At 40.6% G+C, this 15,351-nt stretch overlaps 1 protein-coding gene across 1 annotated transcript; it reads left to right on the forward strand.

The window, feature by feature from the left end:
• The first annotated feature begins 33 nt into the window (after nucleotides 1-33).
• On the forward strand, nucleotides 34-15,245 carry LOC140135867 (uncharacterized). Its single transcript, XM_072157518.1, has 7 exons — nucleotides 34-169; nucleotides 6,240-6,379; nucleotides 6,847-6,945; nucleotides 7,915-8,005; nucleotides 12,774-12,915; nucleotides 13,775-13,869; nucleotides 14,109-15,245. The coding sequence occupies exons 1-7, from the start codon at nucleotides 137-139 to the stop codon at nucleotides 14,289-14,291; spliced, it is 783 nt and encodes a 260-aa protein (XP_072013619.1). The 5' UTR covers nucleotides 34-136; the 3' UTR covers nucleotides 14,292-15,245.
• Nucleotides 15,246-15,351: the final 106 nt, after the last annotated feature.

Genomic DNA, 15,351 nt, shown 5'->3' on the forward strand with positions numbered 1-15,351 from the left:
AGCCTTTTGTTTTGTGGGATTTTGAGAGGGCGCTATGATGTAAACAAATCTGCCGAATTTTGTGTCCGCGAAGTTCAAAAAGTCTTCAGATTTGAGCCGAATCGTGTGAATTTGAAATAAACGAATATTTTTAATTATGGACATGCCACGTATACATCAGTGTTTGCACGTAAGTGACTCACATTTTCTTTGAAGTGCGGATACGTGAGAAGAAGCTTTTATTTTAAGCTTATTAAAAGTACAAAAATTAAATTCAGGAAGCTTAAAATCATGAAAATGTTATTGTTGAAAGCTTACACTTCTAGGTTTCAGAGAAGAGCGGCACTCCCTTTGGAACACATATTGTGTTCCAATGTATGTGTAACTGTGTTCCAATATCTGTGCTCAGATTGACGAGAGCACCCTGTTAATGAGCGACATACGCAGAGCCAGAGCTTTGCGTGTCCTTCAAAAGGGCGCTGATCTGCGCCGGCCAACGTTTTGACACATATTATCATTCATGATCTATGTATGAGAGGGAAACCTCAGAAAACACATTTGCTAGTCAGCCAAAATGGCCCAAACCGGCAATACATATAAAAGAACTGCTAGCTCAAGGAAACCTACATAAATGTGTTATGTCTACTTCACTTGACCCAAATATATGATTTTTTATGGTGATAAGATACTAACTCGCACATGGAATTTTAGAGGGATTTTGATAGCAGTTCCATTAAAAAAAGCTGCTATCATCATGACTCCTGATGAGACTAAGATCTAGAAACAACCCTGAAATGCTGTTTTGGGGAATTTTGCTAGCAGAATCTTTTTGATGAAAGTCGATCTTTGACAAGATGTAACTTTGCCACGGAAAGTGCTATGACAAAAAGGTTTTCAGTTTTGGCTTTCTTTACTTCTTTATAAAATAATGTAGTTTGACTTTTGACTTTGAAGAATACGCATGGCGCTTCCATACATGAAGTCAAGCGAAGGGATGTGAGGGTAGCGAGGTTGCTTATGCTTGTTGTAGTTGCTTTCTTCTTAGGTGATCTGTAACTTCGGTCTTGAATGTTGAGGTGATTGGTATGTTAACTATATGTTCAGGCAGTACATTCCACTCTTGAATTGTTCTTGGGAAGTACGAGTCTCTGTAGCAGTTTTTCTTTGCTCTTGGTCTGAGATATGCAAGGCTGTTGTTATGACGAGTGGGGCGGACGACTGGTGTGAGAAACGTTTGCGCCGGTATGGCAACCTGGCCAGAGTTGACTTTGTGAAGCATAGTCAACCTTGTTGCCTGCCGACGCATTTGGAGAGAATCCCATTGAAGTGATTTCATCATCTCTGTGACGCTGCTTGTTCTGCCGTAATCTCTGCTAACGAATCTTGCTGCTTTGCGTTGGACAGCTTCCACCTTCTGTATGAGTTCTTTATTAGCGGGGTCCCAAACGCAACAGCTATACTCAAGGTGTGGGCGTACCAAAGCTTTATATGCTGTGGCTTTTAGAGTAGTTGTACAGGGGTGTAAGTTTCTACACACAACTCCAAGCACTCTCTTTGCTTTGGCTACAGCTTGGTTAACATGAACATCCCATTTTAGGTCTTTTGTAAGGTGTACACCCAGATAAGTATGAGTCTCAGTTTCTTGAAGTATGTTTTGACCAAGTTTGTATTGATGGTCTGGTTTTTGTCTAGAATGAGTTATTTTTAAAGTATAACATTTCTGCACGTTAAACTGCATCTGCCAGGTCTTTTGCCAGACATCCAGTTTATCCAGATCTTGCTGGAGGGTTTCAACATCAGAGTTGTCGTGGATGGGGCGGTACATTACACAGTCGTCCATGAATAAGCGGACCTCCGACGAGATGTTATTCGGGAGGTCGTTTATATACGCTAAGAACAATAACGGTCCGAGGGGCGGTGCCTTGGGGAACGCCCGATCTAACTGGCACCCACTGCGAATGGTCGCCATCCACGACAACTCTCTGTTTTCGCCTTGTAAGGAAATTTGATACCCATGTATGAGTCCTTCCAACAACGCCATAATTTTCAAGTTTGTGTAACAACCTCCTGTGTGGTACAGTGTCGAACGCCTTGCTAAAGTCCATGATGACCATGTCAACAGGGATTTGGTCATCAAGGGCTTTAGCAAGGTCGTCGACTGTGAGAAGTAATTGGCTTTCACAAGAGTGGTGCTGGCGAAAGCCGTGTTGCTTACTGGTAAGAATATGATGCTTATTAAAGTGTTGTATGATGTTGCTGTGCAGGATATGTTCCAGTATCTTGCAACATATAGGAGTTAGTGACACAGGGCGGTAGTTAGAGGCAGTGGCTCTATCGCCCTTTTGAATATGGGTGATATGTTGGCGGTTAGCCAATCAGCGGGCAGTGAGCCAGTAGACAGTGATTTTTAAAGATATGGGTAAGCGCCGGTGTGAGTTCTTGAGCAAATGTTTTCAAAATTTTGCAGCAACACCATCCGGGCCCGGTGCCTTGTTTTCATCAAGGTCACTGAGCAGCTTTTGAACGCCATCTTGGTGTATTTCAAAATCTGTCATTGGCGGTACTTACGTTGGCTTGGTAAATCCACCATTGGCTCTTCATTCGTAAACACTGATTCAAATTGACTATTTAAAATCTCTGCCTTACCACCACTATCGGATATCAACTCACCGTTCTTTCTAAGGGCTTGAATACCCGTAGTGTCTTTACGCAGTTTCTTGTGAAACTCCAGAATTGTTTTTGTGACTCAATACAAGAGCTGCGCACCCATCTCCAGTATGCGATCTTAGTTTCTTTTTGGATTTCTTTTCTAATTGCTCTAAATTTTTGTCTGTCAACTACACTGCCTGTTTTTTTAGCCCTGTTAAAGATCCTCTGTTTTCTCCTGAGTTTCCTTCTAATGTCTTGTGAAATCCAAGGAGTGAGGTTCTTTTTAGATGAAAATTTAAAGGGTATGTGATCATCCATAGCTTGGGAGATACCATTTTTGAACTCATTCCAATCATCTTCCACTGTGGATGATTCATTAGCAGTGATGTTTGTGCTAAGCTTAATAAGATCTTCTTTAAGCCCATTATTGTTTGCTTTATGATACTTATAAACTTTCCTTGGTTTGGTTTTAATCAGTTTTGGAGAGGTAAACATGTCGATCATAGGAATGGCATCATGATCACTAATGCCAGGGGTTGAGATAACCCTTTCAATCAGCGTGGGATTGGAGGTTAAAAACAGATCAAGCAGTCTGTCTTCTCTGGTGGGCTCAGTAACAACCTGAGTGAGATTAAACTGGTCTGCTATCTCAAGGAGTTGTTTAGATATAGCGACCTCTCTACCACCTGAAATGACAGAATTTGATGGCCAATCGATATCGCCCAGATTAAAGTCACCACCTAGGCAAATTGTCGCCCCATTTTTGGTGCTAATTCGGGCTAAAGAAGATCTTAGAGCCTCAAGATAATTTGGGTCATTGGTTTGGGGAACTCTATAAAATGCTCCTATGAGCATATCTTTGCATCCGATGAGCTGGATGCGAACCCAGACAATTTCGCACTCAGTGTCCAATTCAATCTGGTGGGTTCGATTAAATCATTCCTAAGAGCCACAAATACTCCACCTCTCTCATCGTTTGAGTCTCTATCTTTCCTGACGGCTGTGAAGTTTGGTGGAAAAACTTCATTGTTGCTAATGGTTTCATTAAGCCATGACTCAGAGCCAATTATTACGTGGGGTTTGTGCGTATCAATACAGGCGTGCAACGCCTCACGTTTGGCCTTTATACTTTGGCAGTTAACAACAAGGACTCTTAGCGAACCTACCTTTTCGCTTTTTTTGGTATTACCAGCACGTGGAGATTTAACATTTTTAACAGGTGAGGAAGTCGCTTTTGGCGAGCCAATCAACAGAGTACCATCATCATTCAGAGACGCTAAACTACTGAAACTATTTGAAGTCTCAATACCAGAACTCGAGGTGCTGAATAGATGACACTCGGAGTAGTTTGGCACCCCACAAGCTTCACAAATCCATATAACCTTAGAGTTGTCCAGGTTTTCATAAGTGTGGGTCGACATCCCCATACATGCAGTATGGTACCAGCACATACAGCTGTCACACCTAATACCTTTTTGACCCCACTTTACCGCTAACGAGCAAACCTGGCAAGGGAACTTAGGTTTATATGGACCTGGGTTCACTTCAACATCATGAGCATTTATCATAAGCAAGATATGTAAACACGAAAGTACAAGTTTATTATTGGTATTTATGTACTGTGGAGAGTGCTTAACAACACTGAAATTGCGTGTAAGATGTGCTGCATAATGTAACTTGTTTGGCCAACACCATTGACACCGCACTTTCATTGAGCGAAATAGAGTGCCAGGTTGACCTTGGAAGTGCATATTGGTTGTAATGCTCCAGGTGAGAACCTAGAGTGATATCAAACATTGACAATGAACATGTATGAAATGCATTGTAGGCGTTTAATGGGTGTGACCTATTGGGATGATTCACACCTTGACTTTCAGCAGATAAGGCATCATAAACATTGAATTTAGTTTTCAAAAATACAAGTTTAAGCAGCAAGTAAAGCGTAGCTGTAGTAATGGTTAGCTTCATGTTTCCCTGGTGATTGAAACATCGATGAAATAAACCACCAAGGGGCCAGGCGCCACACCAGCGCTACTTGTTTTACTCACAACCAGCCGAACCGTCTCCCATGGGTAGCTAGCACATCATTGTAAATACACCGGTCGCCATCTTGAAGTTCCAGATGAGACACATGTATGTACACACAAAAAGTTGGATTTAAGATGGAATAAAATCAATTACACTCGAAAAAACCATCCAAAAACAATCACAAGGATATATATTTTCGGTGGTATAGGAAAATAATTAACGATGCCTGAACTAAAATGTGGAATTTTTAGATGGAATATTCCACAATCACCGCGATCTCGAAGAGCAACCTCTCCTCACGAACAGCGCCCTCACCTTTGATGGCAAATTTGAATTCACCTGGCATACAGGTCTACATAATCGGCCAATCAGATGATCGGCCTGTTGCAGTGTTCGATTTACCACCTGCACGCCTGCAGCCCTGCATTTATGCAGGTGACTTTGATTCTGTGCAGGTAACTTTTCAAATGTACCTGCACAAATGCATGTAGAATTTGAGTAATAAATTACACAGTAGGAATCAGAGACATACACAATGTGCCTCTATTTAAGAAGTAATATAAATATCCCTTACGAAATGACACCCAATTTTTATTTTTCATCTGAAAAAAGATGATTAGTTTCACGGCACAAACTTCTAATTTTAAAATTGTGTGCTACATAATGTAGTTACTTTCACTTTGTGCAGGTAGATTTTCTATGTTACCTGCACAAATGCAAGTAACTTTTTTCTGGTAAATCGAACACTGGCCTGTTGCTATAATTGTCAGACGATTGATTCAGCCAATCAGAACCCCACTTCTGTGTTTACCCTCTGCACGCTCTCAAAATGTAAACAATTGCCATTTTTCTTTGGCAGAAACTTTAATGTCTGACCATCGGCATCAAGCTTCTAGCTCAATGGTCTATCATGTCCGTTACATTCATGACATTGTACTCTGAGCGACACTAAAAGGTTTAGACCATGCACCCTCCATCACTATATGATGCTTGATCTTTTCATATATAATCTTTTAAGATCGCCATATAATTTTTACTGTTGAATCAAAGTTATTTTTTTCATCAGGGTTAAACCAAATATTTTTAGTATCTTTGGTTAAACCATCGAGCTATTATTAGTAGCTCGATGGTTAAACACAGTGACTCAGTCTTATATTAAGGAAATTTCTAGATTGCAGGAAATTTTACTCCGATAATCCTGTACAAATGTATAAAAAGGATCTGCGGGTGTTCATGTTTTAAAACAGCAGCCCAATAGGTGAATAGTTGGTGGTGAATTAAGCCGAAAGGCCCTTTCAGTGCTTTTCAAACTAATTAAGTTAATTAGAGCCCCTTAACATAAACAAAAACAAAAACAAAATTCAACATTTTAATTAAAGTGCGCACGATCTTGTTCTTCACATTACAAAAGTCTGTTTTCCGAAATAATGTAAAACGTAAAAGTTTTTAGCCTCACCAATTCGCCAAACTCAGTAATTTATTATAATTAATAGATTGCAACTTTCCTCCCATGTCTCATTTTGTGTGAACACATGTACCTCATGTACATAATTCTTGCAATTTTCTTCTTTTCATTTTAATAGATGTCAGCTGAAAATGAACGAATGTTCAAAAAATTAAAGAAATTAAAGAAAAGGAACAGTGATCTGGAAAATGAGTTGAAAAGTATCACAGACCGCCTCAAAATTGAACAACTACTACGAGAGAGAGTGACGACAAGAAGGTAGGAATCTGGTTTTGGTTATGGATACTATACACGTCAACACATGTCCCTGCACATGTCTTTTACCTGTCCCGGGGGAACTCAGCTTAAGTTTTGGTAGGGGTGTGTGGGTAACATTTTGGGGGGCCTAGTGAACTAAAATTGGGCCAAATTATATACTGTACCAGTACAATTTTCACATGTGAGTGACCTCCCCCCTTCTTGACCCAGACTAGGCTTATTCTGAATCGATTATAATTCTCTAGTGGACACAATTAATCAATTTGCCTTTATTGCCTTTGAAATGGAATAATAGATATACATGTGATGAATCATCAATTCTTGTAAAGTTTAAGAAAGTTAACATTGTACAAAAGTACAACATTATAAAATACAGAAATAAAAATGTTCATCAAAGTTATAACAAACATAAAGCTTCATTACTTAACAGAATGCCCTTTTTTTATCCTAATTATTTTTTACTGTAGTGTAAGTGTACAAACGGATCCACCAGGCTATCGTCCATACACAAAACCACCATCAGCAGTAGCTAAGAAAGAAGACACGGACAAGAAGAAAGCAGACAGGTAATTTTGTCTTGTTTCCTGCATTCCTTGTTCCTGAAAAACAAAAGTGAAAACCAAGAGAGTTGTGGAGTACAATATCATGGAACATTCTGATTCTAATGTTCAATACACATCAGTGGCGTAGCGTGAGTCATCCTATGGGAGGGGGCACCGGCCATGATTAAGGGATTAAGGGAGACACCAGGCCTGATTGGGGGCCACAAGCCATTTTTCGGCAAGTTTCCTGTAGATGGGATTTTCTCAATTTTCAAATTGATTGGGGGTATGTGCCCTTATGACACTATGCCACTGATACACATCAGCACTTTGAGATGGTGTTCACATTTTAGCACTATAAAAGTTTGGTCTTTGTTTTTGTTGCTGTTTAGGCCAATGAAAGTAAATTCCTTGTTTCCCGTTTTTTCATGACTGTGTAGGTGACCATTTCATTTTTCATTATTTCATACCATTTCATTATTGCATCTGTTACATATGTATTACAATAACTACCCATGTACACATGTGATAAATCGCAGTTTGTAGTTTACATAGTTTACAACCACGTGAAGGTGATTGTACAACTAGATCAAAAGTTTCACAATATTTTTTACCGAATGAGATCAGAGCAGATCAAAAAGTGCGGGACAGAGAAGTGAGTAGGTATTCATTATTAATTCATTATCAACCATATACCATGCTCCTACTGCAAAGAAAATACCTGAAAATCAACAGAAAGAGATTTATGATATATTTAAAACCACAATTATTTATTTGTATGTAAAGTTTGTTAGACATCAACATTTTATTCAAAATAATGAAATATTTGGCCAGCAATTGGTTTTGAGCGGAGTAGGGTAACAGGAAACAAGGAATCGACTTTCATTAGCCTTATGGGTGATTGTTTCGCATCCAAAAAAAAAAACACCCAGTGCGGTATGAAAATATTTTATAAATAAACATTTTAATAATAGCTGTAATCTTTTATTTCAGGTTGCTGTCTATGCACAACAAATTGATGAAAAGATATGAGAGAGAATTAAAGCACAACATCACTCATACAGAAACAATAGCTGCACTCAATGTAAGAATCAATGCATGCATCAAAACAGGCCATGGAATAAGAATTCCCAATTTCTTATTTCTCGAACAAGCTAAGGACAGAATTGCACAATTGGTTTTAGGGAGTGTCTTTTCTTTTCCTTACTCATTTTCTTCAATTCTGTATCTTTCTTTTCCTCTTCATACGGTCTAGTATGCTTTGGCTTCAGCATTTGGCTTTGAGCCTGTGTCCCAGTCCGCCTGGACTGACTGGCAAGTTTAGCAAGTATGAACAGTAAATTAGATGTACAAATGGTTCAAAGAGAACAACAAAGAATAATTTAATTTTGTTTGTATCAAATAATGATGTGCAAACTAACAACTAGCTCTTAAACCAAAAAGAGCATTTGCAGTGTAGCATGTGTTTGATATGAATTTGAAGGAGAAGAAGACTTCTCCCCTCCCCCTCCCCTCGGCTACATCATTGGTGCAATGCATGTGACATTTGCACATTTAGCACAATCTAATGAGATGCATTGCTTCATAAATTAAATTTATTTTAGTTTCAATAAATTTTTTTTTTTTTTTTTTACGACATGGCATAACTGGGCATTAACAGCAGAGACAAATAAATCATTTAGAAGCTGCTGACGAGGATGCACCCAGAAAGCGATTAACCTCCCTGCTAAAGCTGGCCCTCGATCTAATGGCTGGAATTTGGGCAGGTAGAGAATTCCATAATTGGGCTGTAGATGGTAGAAATGATCTTTTATGGCTGACAAGGTTTGATCTTGGGACTTCCACTGCTAGGTCATGGGATCTCACAGACCGTCGCAACCTGGGGTCATGGACATGGATGTCTGGCATCAGCTGGCATAACAACTCAGGGGCCTCCTTGTAAAACCTACGATGGAAGAGGGTGGCTGCTCCAACTGCCCTGCGGTGGCTCAATGGCTGAATACGATGATTTTCATACTCATTTGTTGGCAGACCAATGACACGCTTAGCTCTATTTTGGATGGAGTCAAGCTGAGCTAGTGAGGTGGGAGTTGCACCAGTCCAAGCACTGCTGGCATATTCCATTTTTGATCGTATCATGGCCTTGTAGATGATGGCTCTCTGTGCAGGTAGAATATAGGGTGAAGCTCTTCTGATGAGTCCCAGTCGCTGACCAGCTGTTTTTGACATTTTGGTGACTACTTGGTTCCAGGACAAGTTGTTATTCAATGTAAGACCTAGAAGGTCCACGCTTTCAGCTTCTTCAAGAGTTACAACAAAAAAGTGAAGTGGTGGATGGTTGCCATCAGCATCTCTTGGTTGGAGATGGTAGTGGTTTTACATTTGGCAGCACCAAACAGGACATTCCATGTCTTAGCCCATGTCTCGATCTTGGCCAAATCCGGTTGAGAGATGCTGCAGCAGGAAGTCTATCTTCTCTAGATTTGATGAAGGACATAATGGTAGCATCATCTGCATACAAGATGGACTGATTGTTCAGATCTTGTGAGATGTCGTCAATGAAGATGATAAACAGGAGGGGGCCTAGTATGGAGCCCTGGGGTACCCCAGCATTGATTTTTTCGATCCAGACTCCTCCCATTCAGGACGACCTTCAGTGATCTATCTTTGAGATAGTCCGTCAGCCAAGCATGAAGAGTACCTGAAAACCCTAGTGCAGAAAGTTTCTCAAGCAGACCAGTGTGCCACACACGGTCAAAAGCTCTGCTGATGTCAAGGCAGACGACCCGTGCTTCTTCTCTGTTGTTGAGTGAGTTGGCAAGACATTGCGAGACATATGTCAAAGCATCTGATGTAGAGTGACCAGCCCTGAAACCAAACTGCCGAGGGAGATCAGATGATGTTCATCCAGGTGTTTCCACATTTTCTTACTAACAAGCTTCTCCATCACTTTTGACATAATACACAGCAGAGAGATGGGCCTGTAGTTTCCAGGTGTATGTTTATCACCCTTCTTGTAGCATGGGATGACATGCGCACACTTCCACTGAGCTGGCATGTAACCTTTGTCAAAACATAATTGAAAGAGGCGAGCGAGTGGAGTAGCAAGTTCAGGAGCCGCCATCTTCAGGACAAGAGCAGGAACATCATCTGGGCCAGAAGCTTTGTTGATATCTAGCTTCAGTAACTCTTTCTTAACTTTGCTGGGCCAGAACACGACCTTCGAGCAGCTGGAGGAAGTCCTAGTGTGCAACTTTTGTTGTTGTCTTCTTCAGGGATGGTAGATTTTTCACAGAAAAGGGAAGATAAACATTCTGCCTTGTCTTCTGAAGAGATGTGTGTATTTCCATTTGCCTTCAGTACTGGAATTTCAGACTTTCCACCCTTCCCAGCTAGTCTATGTGCTGTCCACCACCAACTCTTTGACCCTGTTTTCAGTTCAGTAGTCATCTTCTCTCGCACCCGTATTTTGTGGGAGGATATAGCCTTTCGGGAAATAGAGGTGTAGGTGTTTCGTGCCTGATTATACTCTAGGCGAGACTCAGGTGTTTGAAGCGCCTTCCATCTTCTCCATTTGCCAGTTTTCTTCTTTAAAGCCTCATCACACTCCTCATTCCACCACTCAGGATGATTGACAAAAGAACGGACAGTCTTTTGTGGGATGTTGCTGTGCATCGCTGTCTGGATGGCACTTGTGATGTTAGAGCAAGCAGTCTCCGGGTCTTCTTTTGTCAATAGCTCATTCCACGGACGGCAGCCAGGTCATTTCTTAAGTTGTCCCAATCAGCCTTTTTTGTACATCCATACATGTCTTGGAGGGGATGGTTCAGAGAGAGGAGACACCTCTAAGGCAGTTTTGACAAGGAAGTGGTCTGAGGTACCCACGTTGCACTCAATCTCATTTGGTGTGAATAGGTTTGGTGCATCAGTCATGATGAGGTCAAGACGATTTCCCAGTTGGTGGGTTGGTCCATTGACAATTTGAGTCAGTCCATGAGAATTACACAGATTTAGTGCAATCCTGCCTTCTTCATCAGTTGGAGATCTGCTGCCAAGCCATTCCTGATGGTGACAGTTAAAATCACCAGCTAGGATGCAGATGTTGGCCTTCGTTTTGGATAGCAGGCGGTCTAGGTTTTTATCATACCATGCAAGTGATCCTTTTATTTTCTTTTGAGGGCAGTACACCAACGAAAGTAGCACAGTTCCACTTTCAGATTGTATGGAAAACACCATCAGCTCATATAACTTTGGTTCTAAGTTGGTTTCTCTCACTATAGGAAAGCCATTTTTGTAATAGATAAGACAACCGCCCCATCCACCGTCATCGCTCCTGTCTCTACGCATGTGAGAATAGCCATTGATGTTGATATGTGAGCTATCATCTGGCACAGAGCTGTCAAGTTTTGATTCAGTAATCAAAATTAGATCTGGCTTTGAAGAAGGTGGAGCGAGCTGGATCCTTGCCTGCAGCTGTCCAATGTTTGATCTTAGACCTCTGATGTTTAACAGCCATAAATTCACATTCCTTAATCGTAGTCGTTGGACGTTTCCAGAGTTCCTCGTCGTTGAATCTGTTCCATTTCGAGGCTTATCCTTATAACTTTTAGCGACAAACTATGCAGAAATAGGGATGTCAGCCCTTAAGGAGGTTGTAAAGAAGCACTCTACGGGAAAAACCAGCACAAGATATACAGCACGATTAACACTGCATCTCTACAAACAAGGTTGCCTGTGCGGGCAAAGGTCATTCTCTGCTTCTTCGACATTGCTCTGCAACAAAGTCTCCCTTTCTTCTGCCTACTCATACCACACTGGCGAGGTGAAATGGTAGAGGCTGGATGAGCTCCAAGTTGGAAAAGAAGAGTTCTTAAAGTCAGCTCTTGCTGTTATACTGACAGGAGGTCTCAGCGCCCCCTGCCTTCCATCATTGCTTGCAGTAGAAAGGAGACCATTCCCTAGACTCCAGCTAGTAGCTCTCCAATCTCTAGAGAAACCTGCCAGTAAGACCAGTCAATTGACTTTATCTTCTGCCTAGTATCTCCTACTGAAATCTGCTGCTGCCCAGATCCAGTTGTGGATGCCGTTGGCTATTCCCCAAGAATACCTCATTTGGCTCTAGCTGACATTTCCTTCATCAGGGGTCCCACTACCCCACTCAAGCTGCCTGAGTTGGCGGGATTGTTTACCACCGCCGGGGCTCAGTGGTGGCAAGATGTTATTTGCATCCCAAGATGTTAAAACAACCTACTTATACTCTATGATTGGGAGAGAGAAAGAAAGAAAAGAAAGATGAAAGAGATAGACACAATACCAGTTAGCATCCACACTGCCTGTTCCTGTAGACAGTATAACTGAACACGGTGTACAGGGGATGGCACATAAGAAGGTGCCCATGTGGCGCTTCGCCTTCACCATCAAACTGGGGATCTGTATCCTGTACCCCAGAGTGATATTACAGTCGGTAATCGCCCCTGGGATCCGGCGCTCTACCCTATACTAAGGACAAAAACCCATTGTCCTAGACAAAATCTGATGTTAAACATCCTACCAAGCCAACTAGTTTGACTCACCTATCCTTGCTAACTGGTTTGCGAAATGAAAAAAATGGTAGCAAGAAAAGATTATAGAAAGAGTGAAAGGTAGAGATGAGTAGGTTGGGAGCACCCCACATAGATAAATCCATGAGGGAAAAAATCCAGCTTTTGTACCTAATGGTACAGGTGCTGGCAAAGGGTTATTTTCAGCTCCTCGGCACTGGGACAGTGCCTCCCCTTCTGAATTCATCAGCAATGTTTTGTTTGTATTTTAACCTATCATGTTTGACTTGTTGTCACACATCATTGTTACAGTTACGAATCCAGGAGTTAGAACGTCAGTTAAGCCAAGCCAGAGAGCAGCTGAGGTTATTTGAAAGAGCCACACCATCTAGGAGACGAAGTATGGTACGCAGAAGACGTAGTTCCAGCACATCACCACTTGATAATTCATTAGGTGAGATATGGATAATCAAATGTGTTAAAGTGCGGCGTATTCAGTGATTTTTCACTAAAAAAAATTAAAATTGTGTAAAACTTGCCTAAAAGTGAAGGATAAGTCATTAAAATTGTCATTAGGTATTTTTGAAATCAAAAATTTGGCAAAACAATGAAGAAAATAGCAGTATTGACAAAGTTGAAGCCCCATTCAAATACATGTAGCTGATTTCTTAACTTAGTTTTTACGATCCTCCGGATGAATAAATCACTGAATAGGCCATTAATCTGTATGAATCGCTTATCTACCCTATGCTATTTATCAGTGATGTAGCACATGTCATCAAGGGGGGGAGTGTCAAATTAAGCCTGATTTAGGGGGCACCTGCCATTTGTTAGCAATTTTCAATGGCCATAGTCACCACTTATATAAGTGGCACCAAGAGTGCATTGCATTGCCTCAGAAAAAGTCAATATGTTTTATTCCTTTTTTTTTAGCAAGTATTAAGCTATCAGTAATTTCCTTTTATTTTGCCAATTCTTGCAGATTGTTAGTCTATTTCAAACTTATTTGCTCTTTGAAACGGTTTTAAAGCCATTTATGGTGGGCCATATCACTCGTCTACCCAATTGGGTGATTTTTTCATTGGATTCTGGAAATATTCACAATAATAGGATATTGGCAAATATTAGCCTCTCCTTTTACTAGAAATTGTACTCACGGCACCACTACCTTGACATGGTGTTCACCAGAAAAGTATAGGCAACCCTGATCATGGAAAGAGAATGTTTGAAACATTATTGTACACCATTACATTAGTGTGAAATATGCATTGGTTGAAATGCTTTATTGTAACACTTCTTTGTTGTTTCTCCAGATTTGAAATCCGAGTTGGCTGCTGTGAAAAAAGAACGAGACGATCTAGCACGGGAGAAAAGGAAAATGAAGAAAGAACTGGGTGCCTTGGATGAGGTGAGTTCATGCTGTCAAATTTGTTGGATTTTTGCCTACGTGTAAAAGAGTACAGATGCAGGAGCCGATAAACATCATTTGCGAACTTAGCCCTATAAATTATTTTGTATCAATTTTTGCATTTGAACTCTTGCAATTTTACTCTTGGCTCTATACTTCTGCTGGGTACACCACTCATATTTCAAACAATTTCAGTTTTATTTTTACTAACTGTAGTCTTTCTCCCTCCACCCCTACAGGGATTCTTTGAAGAAATAGAAGATTTGAAATACGCTCTCCAACAGTCGGCCAAATTAAACAAGGAATATGAGAAGACTCTGAAGAAGATATGCAAGCAATATGGCGTACCTTTCCCATTTAATAATAAAGAGAACAGATCACCAAGCAAACGAAGGAGACGGTCTGCTTCACAATCTAGATAACAAAACATCTATATAAGATATGGAATCACTAGTTTGATCAGTTCTTAATAGGCGGGAAATGTTAGGCTTTTACCACATGCCAAAAAGTAGACCCATGTTAAGAGTGCTATTTAGTTGACCTGTCTGGTCTGTATTTTTTTGTTGAAGAAAGCAAACAAGGAACAGGACAAGACAATTCTCAAAATAAAATATTTTGATATTATTCCGTGATGTTATAAGACCCGCCGATTACGAGCTGATCAAAGTATAAGTTGATATGAACTCTACTTGTTTAACTTCTGCTCTATTCATGTTGGCAAACATATTTTTGTAACTTTTTGCATTTATCTGTATGTACTTGAAGCACTTTTATGAAATATGTTGTGGCAGATGGATAAATTCAGACTGCAGATTCTGAACTCGACCATATTTTGATGGCTCAGAACCAGAAAGCCGTAACTCCCTATGACCAGTTCTCACAAAATGAGCATAAAGTTGTCTCCTTGAGTGTGTTTATAGTCAGCCAGATTATCTGTTACTTAGCGTATAAGTACTGCAAAATCAATAGAGGCCGTCAGCCTTTTCCGCGGGATCCGTCACCTTGTGGGTACTGCCATTCTGCATGTCATGCGTTAGACATTACGCCCCAATTACGCGGAAGTCGCAGCGCGTGACACACCTCTTCAGTCAAGCATCAACACGGTGATCTTAGCAACAAGGAACCCCGTACCCACAAGATGGCGGCGTTGACGTCACAATGACTACCTCTATTGTAATTGCAGTATCATCTTTCCGGATATGCGCCACTATTAATAAACATGCTCCTTGCTTTAGTCTTCAAAAATCAATTTCCTCCACAGTGTCTTTTGTTTTCTATTGAATTTTGTCATGATTAATGGACTGTATTCTCACAAAATTAAGGTACCAGTTGTGTTCACCCCTGTATATCCTATATAAAGTGTATCAAAATTAAAACAAGCAGCCAATACCTGTACTCTTTACTCTGATTTAAGACCTCATTTGTTGAAATTGATTGAAAATTAAAGATACAGTGGTGGTCTAAAACCTTATAAAGAAACGA

Source organism: Amphiura filiformis, chromosome 16, assembly GCF_039555335.1.
Source record: "Amphiura filiformis chromosome 16, Afil_fr2py, whole genome shotgun sequence".
Classification (NCBI taxonomy): Eukaryota; Metazoa; Echinodermata; class Ophiuroidea; order Amphilepidida; family Amphiuridae; genus Amphiura; species Amphiura filiformis.

What these genes read in the sequence shown, in the direction of transcription:
- LOC140135867 (XM_072157518.1), top strand. Translation starts at nt 137, where the DNA reads ATGGACATGCCACGTATACATCAGTGTTTGCAC. An exon ending in GACAAGAAGAAAGCAGACAG is followed by an intron (nt 6,946 to 7,914) that starts GTAATTTTGTCT and finishes CTTTTATTTCAG; the next exon opens with GTTGCTGTCTATGCACAACA. An exon ending in ACCACTTGATAATTCATTAG is followed by an intron (nt 12,916 to 13,774) that starts GTGAGATATGGA and finishes TTGTTTCTCCAG; the next exon opens with ATTTGAAATCCGAGTTGGCT.